This window comes from Gobio gobio (genome assembly GCF_949357685.1).
Source record: "Gobio gobio genome assembly, chromosome: 1".
Taxonomy (NCBI): Eukaryota; Metazoa; Chordata; class Actinopteri; order Cypriniformes; family Gobionidae; genus Gobio; species Gobio gobio.
This window is the reverse complement of record NC_137097.1, coordinates 49,973,654-49,986,556: the sequence shown is the minus strand read 5'-3', so window position 1 is coordinate 49,986,556 and position 12,903 is coordinate 49,973,654. Positions and strand designations below refer to the sequence as shown.

Sequence of the window (12,903 nt, the reverse complement as noted above, 5' to 3'; positions counted from 1 at the left end):
ACCTCAAACTCGTTGTTGTTCTCCTCAAACCATTCCTGAACCATTTTTGCTTTGTAGATGTGTGAAAGAGTTAAAGAGGCCACAGCCACCAGGGAACACTGTTTCCATGAAAGGGTGTGCATGCTCTGCAACAATGCTTAGGTAGGTGGTGCATGTCAAAGTAACATCCACATGGATGGCGGGACCCAAGGTTTCCTAGCAGAACATTGCCCGGAGCATCACTGCCTCCGCCGCCACGCCTTCTTCCCATAGTGCACCTGGTGCCATGTGTTTCCCAGGTAAGCCACGCACACGCATCCACGTGATGTAAAAGAAAACGTGATTCATCAGACCAGGCCACCTTCTTCCATTGCTCTGTGGTCCAGTTCTGATGCTCACATGCCACTGTTGGTGCCAACAGGGGTCGGCGTGGGCACCCTGACGGGTCTCAATGAGCCTTAGCTGCCCATGACCATGCCCAGGCCCAGTTTTGGAGATGCTCTGACCCAGTCGTCTAGCCATCACTATTTGGCCCTTGTCAAACTCGCTCAAATCCTTATGCTTGCCCATTTTTCCTGCTTCTAACATATCAACTTTGAGGACAAAATGTTCACTTGCTGCTTAATATATCCCACCCACTAACAGGTGCCGTGATGAAGAGATCATCAGTGTTATTATCTTCACCTATGGTCATAATATGGCCATCACACTTTTTATGATGGATATATTATATGGGACCCCCAAGCTCCCAAAAAATGGGGTGAAATATTTTTTTCCCCAAAAAATATAAAGTCATGCCATAGAGGGATAATTAAATTTTTTGGAGAACTATCCCTTTAAGTCTGGATAAAAGAGCCAACTATGGCTCACAAATATTGAATGCTTAATGTGGCTATAGAGTCGAATACAAATATGCAAGATGATAAAAAGGACAGATTTCAAAATCTTACTTTTTTGTAGTTATTTTGCTAATCGTTCTATGCATTGAAATGTGTGTGTGTGTGTGTGTGCGTGTGTGTGTGTGTGTGTGCGTGTGTGTGTGTGTGTGTGTGTGTGTGTGTGTGTGTGTGTGTGTGTGTGTGTGTGTGTGTGTGTGTGTGTGTGTGTGTGTAGAAATATGCACACACACACATATAAACTACATTTTTATATGCAGCAGTAGCCTACAGTATTGAATTTGCGTTCGTCTGGAGGAGGTAATCATAGCTTATAGATTTCAGTATCGAACTGGAAAACGACAAAACTGTCATTGTCAGTTTATTATATTTTCACATTACATACCCTAATCACAAATGTCAGACTTAAAAAGTCTATAACATAGGCTACAGCTTAGTTAAGGGTTTGATAATGTGCTAGAGCTAGACTGTGCAGTGTGCAACGACAATTTATTAAAAAAGACCCCCGCAAGTTGTTTTACAATTCGCACACGTTGTCATTGACTCAAAATTAGTTTTACAAAATAGGTTGATGATCCCTTTAGTCACAAAAAGAAAAAGAAACAATTAATAGGACAGAGGGTGACACAGGCGCGCGCTAGTACGCGCGCAGAGAGAGAATGAGAGAGAGAGAGAGAGAGAGAGAGAGAGAGAGAGAGAGAGAGTTGGCAGCGTAAGTGCCTGCCTCAAAGATGCCTCAGAGATCTTCCTTACTTGAGTCACGTCTGTCTCCATGCGCATGGATCCACCTGCGAGCATCAGAGGAGTGACGCTCCTTTTAAATGCGTGAAGATCCAACCTGTCACTGTCATTTCGGGCCGGTGAACAGAGGTGAGGTGAGCGCAACCGCTGCGCTTTCCTCACACACATCAAGATTTTTCAGCCCGGTTTGAATGAGCTCATACAAGTGTGTGAGCCACTTCTTGTAGGACTATGAAGACCACTCGAAAATGCCGTGCTCTGCTGTCTGTGGGGTTAAATCTTCTGGCACTCTTATTCTCAACGACGGCGTTCATCACGACCTACTGGTGCGAAGGGACTCAGAGGGTCCCCAAACCCAACTGCAGTAAGGAAAGACGGCACAATTGTATTGACTATGGGGTGAACGAGACAGACCCGAGTAAAGTTCACTATAGCTGGGAAACGGGTGACGATCGCTTCCTCTTTAGGCATTTTCACACGGGGATCTGGTACTCGTGTGAGGAGAATATCCATGGAGGAGGTGAGAGTTCGTTAAATTATTCCTTAACTGTGTAAATGAATGCCAAGTAGCGAGTGCTGTTTGGTGTTGTAACACCTTTTTAAAATTGACATTTGGAAAACGTTTATGAAACGTTTTTAATTAATTAAATATAGCCTATTAATTAATTAAGTATATGTTTGTCTCTAAAATGTAACCGACCCCGGTTTCACATACAAGGCTTAAACCTGGCCCCAGACTAAAATGCATGTCTGAGCTGTCAAATTGCACTGACTTATCTTAAAATATGCTTTGTCTCAAGATGCACACCAGTATTTTTTTTCTATGGCCCGTTTATAAAAGTCACTTAAATGTCCTATAATCCTGGCTTAATCTAAACCCTGTCTGTGAAACCAGGCCTTAGTGTTGTCAGGTCCAGTAGAAGTATAAGAGTTAGAACCCTTAATATTTCTAGTGTTTTAAACATAAAAAAGTTTTTAAAAAGTGCATTATATTATGTTGACCAAGAAAACCTCATGATTTAGATGATATCTGTCAATTAACATCCATTAGCATTCATTAATATGATTACGAATCAAATTATACTATATAATGAAAATATATAAGAGAGTGTTTTTGCACTGTGGGGAAACTTCAACAGGCCGTTTGTAAAGCAGTGTGAATGTGTTGCGCAATGGATTGGCAGGGAATGATTGTGCGCCAGAAGCTTTGGAAACATCTGTCAGGATTTACTTGACTCTCAATGAGTTTTGAGGAACTTGGTAAAGACACCGTTAGATAACCACATTCCCCATGGAACACTTTAATATTTTTAAAGGATACTCTCTCAAATTATTATTATTCATACTTTTTATCTCGGACAAGTTAGTTTTGTCACAAATTCTATGGTAGAACATCAGGAGTTTTTGGTTAGTGGACATAGCCTACACCAAGATTAAAGGATGTCCAGCAAAAGGGATAAAACATGAAATATCACTGTCTTTTGCTTTCACGTTTAATTAAATTGACTTTCATAATAATATTTAATATTTACGTCAGGCGTGAGATAACATCAGTGCTTCAATACCCAAATAAACTACAGTGGGATAAAAAAAAGTGTGGAAATCTTTACCTTGTACTTGCACGATACAATATTGGTTAAATAAACATCATCAATAATGGAAGAAAAAGCTTTTTGCTTCATAAAATGTGATGCTCAACAGCTAAATCCAAGATTGGGGCTATCAGGTTCAAATACGTGATCACTGGTCTCACAGACCCACTGACATAATGTCTTCAATACACAGATGTAAACAAAATAGTTCAGTATTGTATTCAATTTAATCCAACAGACATTGTCAGGGGAGCGAGTGAAGTTCAGTGTGTGTTAGGCTGAAGAGGATTAAGTTATGTGACTCGATGAGTTTTTTTTCCCCTATTTTTATTTTTGTCAGAGTTGACGCCCTTTTCTATCTAGTGATCAACGGGATTTATGATTAATCTGACAGTGTCAGACAGGCTTTGTGCTGAAAACTCATCACACATACACACAAACAGCTCAGCTCAATCTCTGCGTAATGATTGATCGTCATCATTAACATAATATTCCATTATACCTACCTATCATAGGTATACCTAACATCTGTGGATGCATTATCTTACACTATTTTATCAGAGCCGAAGCAAGAAATTAAACCAAGCCTGGTCAGTTGTCAGTCAGTTTTAATAGTTTTTTTTAACATTGTAGTGATGTTTTGAATCCCTTGAATTAAAGAAGCAGTTTAACTGCATAAACTGCAGAGCCATCAATAACTGTAAAGATTTATGTGTGACCAAGTGACCATTCTGACCAATGCCCCCATTTAACACTGAAACGTCCAAGAACTTGACTCACAGATCAGGCGGAGGAGTGGCAAAGCCACATAGAGGGCATGAAAATGTAGAGTGCTAATTAATAAATCATACTTAAAGATCTATTCTCTTTGCCCATTACCTGATCAGTACAGTACCATATAATAATGCTAATGGCCATCAAATCATTCACTCTCATTACTGATGCAATTACCCTCAACCAACCTCCGATAGTAGATTAAACATTAGGAGCTGATCAAAAGCCAGGGATCTTTAATCATATGAAATATTGGAAGAACAGAGTTGGATTGAATGAATATGATTACAGCTTTTAAATCCATAATGAGTGAGTCAGCCCACGTCATTCTGATTCCCCAGGGTAGGCATTGGGAAAGGGAATTGCATACTCAATATGTATGTGATATATAACTGCCTCATATTGTGCCTGAGATTATCTGTTAAAAAGCATATGGTTTCAGTAGATTTCTTGAATTATGAATCTTTGAAATAAAATTGATGCTAATTCAAACACTTTTCTTTTTAAGATTTAAAACAGCTCTATTGAAACATGTGATTGACTAGTAGACCTATACAAATAAGTCTGTATCCAAAAATTGGACTAGAATGAATCATTGTAGACATTTCATGTCATTGATATAAATGAAAAGATTACCAAAAGTGCCTCACCTAACTGGTGAAATAAAACCCACTAGAAATTCAATTACTCACGTTTTTGCATCATCGGCCATTTTTGGAATCGGTTAATGCATTTCTCCTGGTGCAGTGAGATTCCGCTATTCAAATTGAGGAGAGGTTACCATGGGCCACTTATCTGCCTGGCAGAAGGATTAAACTCCCTCCAGGGACCTTATTTACTGAGGGAAAAGGCTCAGGGGAGATGTAATGAGAAAAGAAGTGCACTTAGAAGGTGCAGAATATGAAATCCAGATTATGACACCCTGTCGTGTTCGATGGCAACCTAATGTGTGATCAGTCACATTCTGAACTACTTTCTGGCCACGTACAGTTCACACTGCAGCTGAATTTGGTTGTCAGTTCACCTTTTAGAGATTATTCCTTTTCTGTACACACAGCTAATTTACGGGAGTGACATCAACCGAATTCAACAACCGAATTAACCTCCGAAAAATGCAGGAACCGACAACCGCATTTACAAATGTAATGTGTACGGAACCGAACTGAACATCTTGTTAAAGGGATAGTTCACCCAAAAATGAAAATTCTGTCATTACATTCCTCACCCTCATGTCGTTCCAAACCCGTAAGACCTTCATTCATCTTCGGAACACAAATGAAGATATTTTTGATGAAATCCGAGAGCTCTCAGGCCCCTCCATAGACAGCAATTTAATTAACACTTTCAAGGCCCAAAAAGGTAGTAAAAACATTGTTAAAATAGTCCATGTGACTCCAGTGGTTCAACCTAAATTTACTGAAGCGACGAGAATACTTTTTGTGTGCCAAAACAAACAAAAATAATGACTTTATTCAACAATTTCATTCTGGCCTGTGCCAGTCTCCTACGCTGTTTACGTTGCAGCTCCCGCGCATGCTTCGTGAGCGCTGCACTATTTACAGACTGGCACAGGCTAGAGCTAAATTGTTGAATAAAGTTGTTATTTTTGTTTGCTTTTGCGCATAGTTTAATATGCTACTTTAAATTGAGATTTTTGAAGGTAATAAAACTTTGAAAGGCCTGTGTGGTCTGTAATGTAGACGGCACAGTGCATCAATTTTTGTTGAGTCTGACAAGCCTGGAATTATGCATGTTGTGTCTGCAGACTTGGGCAGGAACGTCACTGCCAATATATTTATTGTAGCCCCATTCTTTGAACCGGCATAGAGGAATCTGAGCCACATGCATATAATCAGAGCCAAAAATATGACAATCACAATATTTCCATATGAAATTGTTTTAAATGTTTTCTGTGCAATCTTTAAAGGTGCACTGTGTAAATTTGAGCGGCATCTGGCGGTGAGGTTGCGAATTGCAACCACTCACCCCTCCCTTTCGAAGCACACAGAGAAGCTACGGTGACCAACATAGGACAAAAATGTCTGAGACAGCAGAGAGTAGCTAGTGCTCTGTAGAGCAGTTTTTTCCGTTTAGGGCTATTGTAGAAACATGGCGGCGCAAAATGGCGACTTCACTGTAAGGGGACAGATAGAAATGGCTCATTCTAAGGTAATAAAAACATAAGGGTTCATCTACTGAAAACATAGTTTTGTATATTATATTGCATTTCTGTCAATAGATCCTCATAAATACCACACATGTTGTTGTCTTCATATTACCATGCTACTTTAGATCATCTCTCACTTCTATTTGACCTCTGTCCTCTAGGCACAGCTTAGCATATTCATTCACTCCTCCACAGGCAAGATTATCATTGAAAGTTGCAGACTAAAGTTTATATGAAGAAATAGCCTTGAGCCTCAAATTATCCTCACCAGTTTAATTAAAAGTCCAATTTTGGAGGATGCACCAAAAACTTCTCATGTTCTAGCCCAGAGACACTGGACAATCTTAATTAAAAACTTTATTTTGGTTAGAACACATACAATTGGTTAACTCATTTAACCCTCGTGCACTGTTCGATTTCTGGTTACACTCGTTATGATCCGTGTCAAATTGACCCTAATTGGATTCAATACAATTCCCCAAAAATCACACTATGAAAAAACATATACAATCAGGTACAAACAATTAAGTTTTAATATAAATCATTTTCACACATTACAAAGAATACATATCTGAATTTACGATTCATAAAAATACTTTTAACCACTATTTTTAAGATTGGCCCTTGGGACACTTGCCTTTATAAATTTAGAGCAATAATATCTTAGTCTAAACCTAAAGTAATCTTGACCAACTATATAGCATTTTAAAGCTTTTAGACTCTAATTTTCATATTTGGTGACTAATTTTCAAAAGAGATGACAGAGCAGTAGATAAATATCGATAGATTCGTCATTTGTGATGCGGTGCCAAACTATAACGCACGCTCTGACTCTTTCCATATGTTTTTTATACGCATTTTAGATTTTGAATTCAAATCAAATATTAACATTACTGCCCAAACTACTTCTGAATAGGATGTCTACTTTATAGATATTTTGAAAAGTATGAAAATATAATGTTCAGATCACTCAAACCATATATGGAAATCGAAGAGTCTACATGTCATCTAGTGGAAAACGTTGGTACTGCGCACAAAAATATCTTTTTTTTTTTAGATATCAACCTAAAATTTGGCACAGAATTTGTTCAGATATTTAGCTTTGATTTTCTTGAGGTTTTAGAGTTGAACATGTTTTGTAAAATGTATATTTTATATAAAATATAAAAATATATGTTATATATTTTACATGTTCATAAACTTCTATAACTTGTTTTAAACTTTACTTTTACGACTTATACAGTGATGGCCGCTTTCAAAACACTGCTTCATGAAGTTGTTGATCTCAGCAAGACACTGGCACTTCAGGACTAGAGTTGAAGAGCTCTGACATACAACAAAGTGTTTTGTATTTTGTGTCTGTACAGTTGCTTTTGAATAGCTGTCCTATATGGGTCAAATTGACCCACAAACAGCAAGAGTGTATACAATTTTGATATGCACATTTCACAACGCAGAAGCATGTTGAAACTTTGCATGCATGTTAATGACCCTAAATCAGAAAAGGTCACACAATTTCAAGAAAAACAATGTAGGTTAGATAGTATTTCAGATAAATTGAATAAAGAAATTATAGCTAATTTTTACCATTTGTGGCATACAAAAAAATATTTCTGTATTGAAATAAATGGGGAAAAGCTAATTATTTTAGCTTCATAGGGTTAGTAAAAAACTAAAATAACAAAATATAACCAAGAAATTTTATTATTTTGGGTCTCTACAGTTGCCATAGAACATTAAAATATGCGGGTCAAATTGACCCGTGAACATCACGAACGTAACAGTACTTTTGTGTGTATATGTCAAAACACATCAGCGTGTTGAAACTTTGCATGCATGTTCATGACCCTAAATGAGAAAAAGTCACAAAATGTATATAAAAAAACATAGGTTAAATTGAGCGTCAGCGTCAGTTCTGGCAGGCCAAGTAGTCAAGACGCTGCTAACGCTATTGGTAACAACACTGTCTCATCAGCTGATTTGCATCAGCTGTTTCAACTCCCCTCGTTACTAATGGCTACGCTAAAAGCAGGGCACCTATTTAAAGCAGATCAAGTTCGCTCTTACTACTAGCTGCTCGCTGCTTTGCAACCAGGATAAGAATTTATTGGTTTTCCTTTGCTTATCACTATGCATTTTGTGCGGTCTGCTTTAACAAATCATCGAACATACACAAGGCTCTCTTAAAGTGCATTGCCTTTTACTCTGTGTTCTATTGAGTGAGATAGTAGTGTTGGCTAATGATTTAATCATGCAATTTTATCCGAGTGTGCCGGTTCAAGTTCTAACATTACAAGCTATTTTCTCAACGAAAGCAACCCCGCTTGATGAGCCTGTAATTATATAATTTGGCAAACGTTTCACTGGGTTCTGTGTCTCGGGCTCTGGGATACGTGTTCCATTTGCAGCGTGTTTAGCAGCGATGGGCGGCGGCCAATCGTCACGGACGTGATCCTGAGGTGGCCGTCAGCGAGGTATTATTAGTTAAAATCACTCACTGCTCAAATGCATGTTTTGCTTTAATACAAGATTTGTCAGGAGCTAATTAAATGTGGAATTCGGCAGGCAAAACAGAATCATATCACAAGGATTTGTGCAGTGCGAAATATAGCGAGCAATTCGCCCCCACACGGTTCACCTCACATTCATTCAGGTTGTGAACTTGCGATTTTGTCGCATGGTTCATAAACTGTCTAATTTGGAGTTTGCATCGCTGCATTATTTTCATGGACCCTCTGAAGTTATACTTAAAACTTAATGTGACTGACTCAAGAACAATTTCAGAGAAATCTGCACTCCACAAGGTAAGTATATCAAGCATATGTCTCAGCTGGCAATTTTCACTCTCATTCATCTGTCTTCATGAAGCTAACTTCGTTTTAAAGCCCTGTTAAAAATTATCAGGTAATTGGCAACGTAATTGACAATGGTATCTGCATTGCTTAAGCCAGTCGTTTTCAGTAAATGCTAGGCTTATGGATATTGTTTTTATCTCTATAGTGGTATTTGTAAATGTGTAACTTGTTTTAAGCTAAAGTTGCTATTGGATATTGTCTTAAGCTATAGTTGAGATCTGAAGTGCTCGTTATTAAAGCTATAATTAATATTGGAAGCGTTGTATTAAAAAGCTAATATTGGAAATGCTTGTTCTTAAAGCTTTAGCTAATATTGAAATGCTTGTTCTTAAAGCTTTAGCTAATATTGAAATGCTTGTTCTTAAAGCTTTAGCTAATATTGAAATGCTTGTTCTCAAAGCTTTAGCTAATATTGAAATGCTTGTTCTCAAAGCTTTAGCTAATATTGAAATGCTTGTTCTCAAAGCTTTAGCTGATATTGAAATGCTTGTTCTCAAAGCTTTAGCTGATATTGAAATGCTTGTTCTCAAAGCTTTAGCTGATATTCAAATGCTTGTTCTCAAAGCTTTAGCTGATATTCAAATGCTTGTTCTCAAAGCTTTAGCTGATATTCAAATGCTTGTTCTCAAAGCTTTAGCTGATATTGAAATGCTTGTTCTTAAAGCTTTAGCTTTATATTGAAATGCTTGTTCTTAAAGCTTTAGCTAATATTGAAATGCTTGTTCTTAAAGCTTTATTGAAAGGCTTGTTCTTAAAGCTTTAGCTAATATTGGAAGTGCTTGTTCTTAAAGCTATAATATTGGACACGCTGGTTCTTAAAGCTATAGCTAATATTGGAAATGCTTGTTCTTAAAGCTATAATTAATATTGGAAGTGCTGGTTCTTGAAGCTATAGCTAATATCGGAAATGCTCGTTCTTAAAACTATAATTAATATCGGAAATGCTTGTTCTTAAAACTATAATATCGCAAATGCTTGTTCTTAAAACTAAAGCTAATATTGGAAATGCTTGTTCTTAAAGCTATAGCTAATATCGAAAGTGCTTGTTATTAAAGCTATAATTAATATTGGAAGCGCTGGTTCTTAAAGCTATAGCTACTATTGGAAGTGCTAGTTCTTAAGTTCTAATTAAAAGTGAAAGGCTTGTTCTTAAAGCTATAGTAATATTGAAAATTGCGTGTTCTTAAAACTATAATCAATATTAAAGCTATAACTAATATTGGAAGTGCTCGTTTTTAAAGCTATAATTAATATTGGAAGTGCTTGTCGTTTAATAGTTGATATCGGGAACATGCTTGTTTAAAGCTATAATACATTTTGGAAATCACTTGTTGTTAAAGCTATAGTGTCTGATGCATGCTTGGCTTAAAGCGATATAGCTACTGGAAAACTACTTTTTCTTAAGCTATAGATGTTGGAAATGTGCTTGTCTTAAAGTGATATCGTAAGCTATAGTAGAGTTTGGAAACATGCTTGTTTTAAAAGCTGTAGGTGCTATTAGAAACACACTTGTTCTTAAGTTATAACGAACTTTAGAGTTAGAAGTTACTTTTCAGAATTGTTTAAAGATTCTTTCAGAAAATCTTTCTTCAAGCTAAAGTCGCTATTGGAAATTTGGAAATATGCGTTTTCTTAAAGCTATAGGCACCAGTGATGCGCGGGTTGATCCAAAATGAGCGGGTGCCCGCGGCCACCCGCGGTTACGAGTCATCCAAAAATATTTTTAATGATATTCGGGTCACGGTCGGTCGGATCGTCAATAAATCCTTATTTACCTTTTGAATGTTGAGCGTTATTAACTTTTGAATAAATGCTGACGTGGGACAAAATGCCCGATTTCCCAAAACGTTGAACTGAGCAATGCCATTGTACCATTTTAATAGGCTACTTTTAAACGCATTTAAAGTCAGTTTTATGTATTTTCTGAGAGGGGGCGGGATTTTTGTTGGGAAAGTCGGGGGAGAGACGCACACTTCGATTAGACTGGATAAACACATGCAGCATCTTAATTGTTAAGAAAATTTAACGAAATAAATGAATAAATCAAGCCTGTATTACATAACACTAGGCTATATCATACAGCATTCAGAAAAATAACAGTTTGCGCTCCTAAGGGCTTTCACACTTTTCCAAATGTGGGCTGATGAATTCTTCAAGCCGGGTCGAAACATAAACATCGCGTTCATCAATAATATGCATCTGGAGCTGAAATGGAAAATGATGGGCCGCCTCAAGAACTTCCTGCTCTCGCTGCTGCACCTCTGAGCGCACCACGCCAGGGCCTGAAACATTTTCTCAATTGCCCAATGAGCTACGATGAGCATTTACTACTTTTAAAAAATGCGGGTCAGGAAGCGGGTCGGGTACAATATTTTCTTCTTTTTTTTTTGCGGTCCGAGTTGCGGGCGGGTTAGTTGAAAACGTCGGTCGGGTGCGGGTTGTTTATACATTGACCCGCGCATCACTGATAGGCACTATTGGGAATATGCTTTTCTTAAAGCTATAGGCACTATGGGAATTTGATATTATTAAAGCTGATAGAGGTGTTTTGGGCCTTATCCTGATATATTGCTAAGATACGTTTTACTTGCGGTCACATGACCTCACATTTCTTATGTATCAATTTGTTCCTAGCACTTCAGCATAATTCTAAGCACACTAAACTGCTAGGAAAGGGGATGAATGGCGTTTTATCTCTGAATCTGACTCTGCTTTTATGTCATCTATGTTAGCCTACCTGAGGAGTCATCTACAAGCTGGTCAGCAGGATCCATTATTTGCCTTGGAGTGCGGAAGCTCGTGTCCAGAGCCTGGCTTGCCTCCTGTCTCCACCGCTATGCATACCGCAAGCTTCCCTCAGAGCGTTATACGGCTCATTCTCTGTGCATTATGGCTGCTACAACTGCAGCTTCCTCCACTCTTGTCTCTACATTTGAAGGCCATTCATGTGATTGTCTTCATCTGCTTATGAACGTTTTATCTGGCCCGATGCTCGAGCCATCCATTAGAAAAGCTATGAGTGCTGCTCTCTGATCGTTGCATGGGAAATTTAATAGTATAGCTTCAGTAGCTGTCGACGTATATAAATTACTTCTATCAATTAGCTGGTTACATTCATCATGCTAGTTCAGCTCCCCCAGTCCTAATTCATATGAGCGTCCACTAACGCTGCTGCTGTCCCCTGACTCAATGCTATTACATGGTGCTCATGAAAGGTCAAGGTCAGGAGACTCATCTGAACAAAACCATATTGCACTAATTTGTAATTCATTCATAAGACGTCTAAGCATTTTAATTGTCTAATTCCATCCTCTTGTTTTATTCTCAAGAGGATTGCCAGGTATGGTTTGTTTGGGGGGAATAGTTAAGCTCTCCCAGTCCTAAACTGTGTGAGCGTTCCCTAATGCTGCTGCTGTCCCCTGACTCACTGCTAATTCATGGTCTCATGAATGGTCAGGAGACTCATTCGAACAGAACCATATTGCACCAATTAGTAATTCATTCATAAAATTCATAAGCATTTTTCTACACCATCCTCTTGTGTCATTCTCAAGAGGATTGCCAGGTATGGTTTGTTTGGGGGGGAATAGTTAAGCTCTCCCAGTCCTAAACTGGTAAGCGTTCCCTGATGCTGCTGCTGTCCTCTGACTCTCTGCTATTTCATGGTGCTCATGAAAGGTCAGAGGACTCCCTGAACAGAGCCATACCGCCAAAAACAAATGTAATTCAGAATTCATCAACTGATTGCAATTCAATAAAAAAATTCTAAATCATTTTTATTGTCATGTGTGTTCTTGACTTAATGGACCTGACAGAACTGATATTTCTGACAACTTAAAAATCAAAACGGGTCAAATTGACCCGCAACATAACACAAGGGGTTAATCGAGGCATATATA

At 38.1% G+C, this 12,903-nt stretch overlaps 1 protein-coding gene across 1 annotated transcript in view; it reads left to right on the top strand.

Moving 5' to 3' along the window:
• The first annotated feature begins 1,525 nt into the window (after positions 1–1,525).
• Positions 1,526–12,903, top strand: part of gsg1l (gsg1-like) — a 30,368-nt gene continuing 18,990 nt past the window's right edge. The window contains exon 1 of the mRNA XM_079812759.1: positions 1,526–2,136. Coding sequence (XP_079668885.1) covers positions 1,848–2,136 — 289 coding nt within the window. The 5' untranslated portion in view covers positions 1,526–1,847. The remainder of the gene's footprint in view (positions 2,137–12,903) is intronic.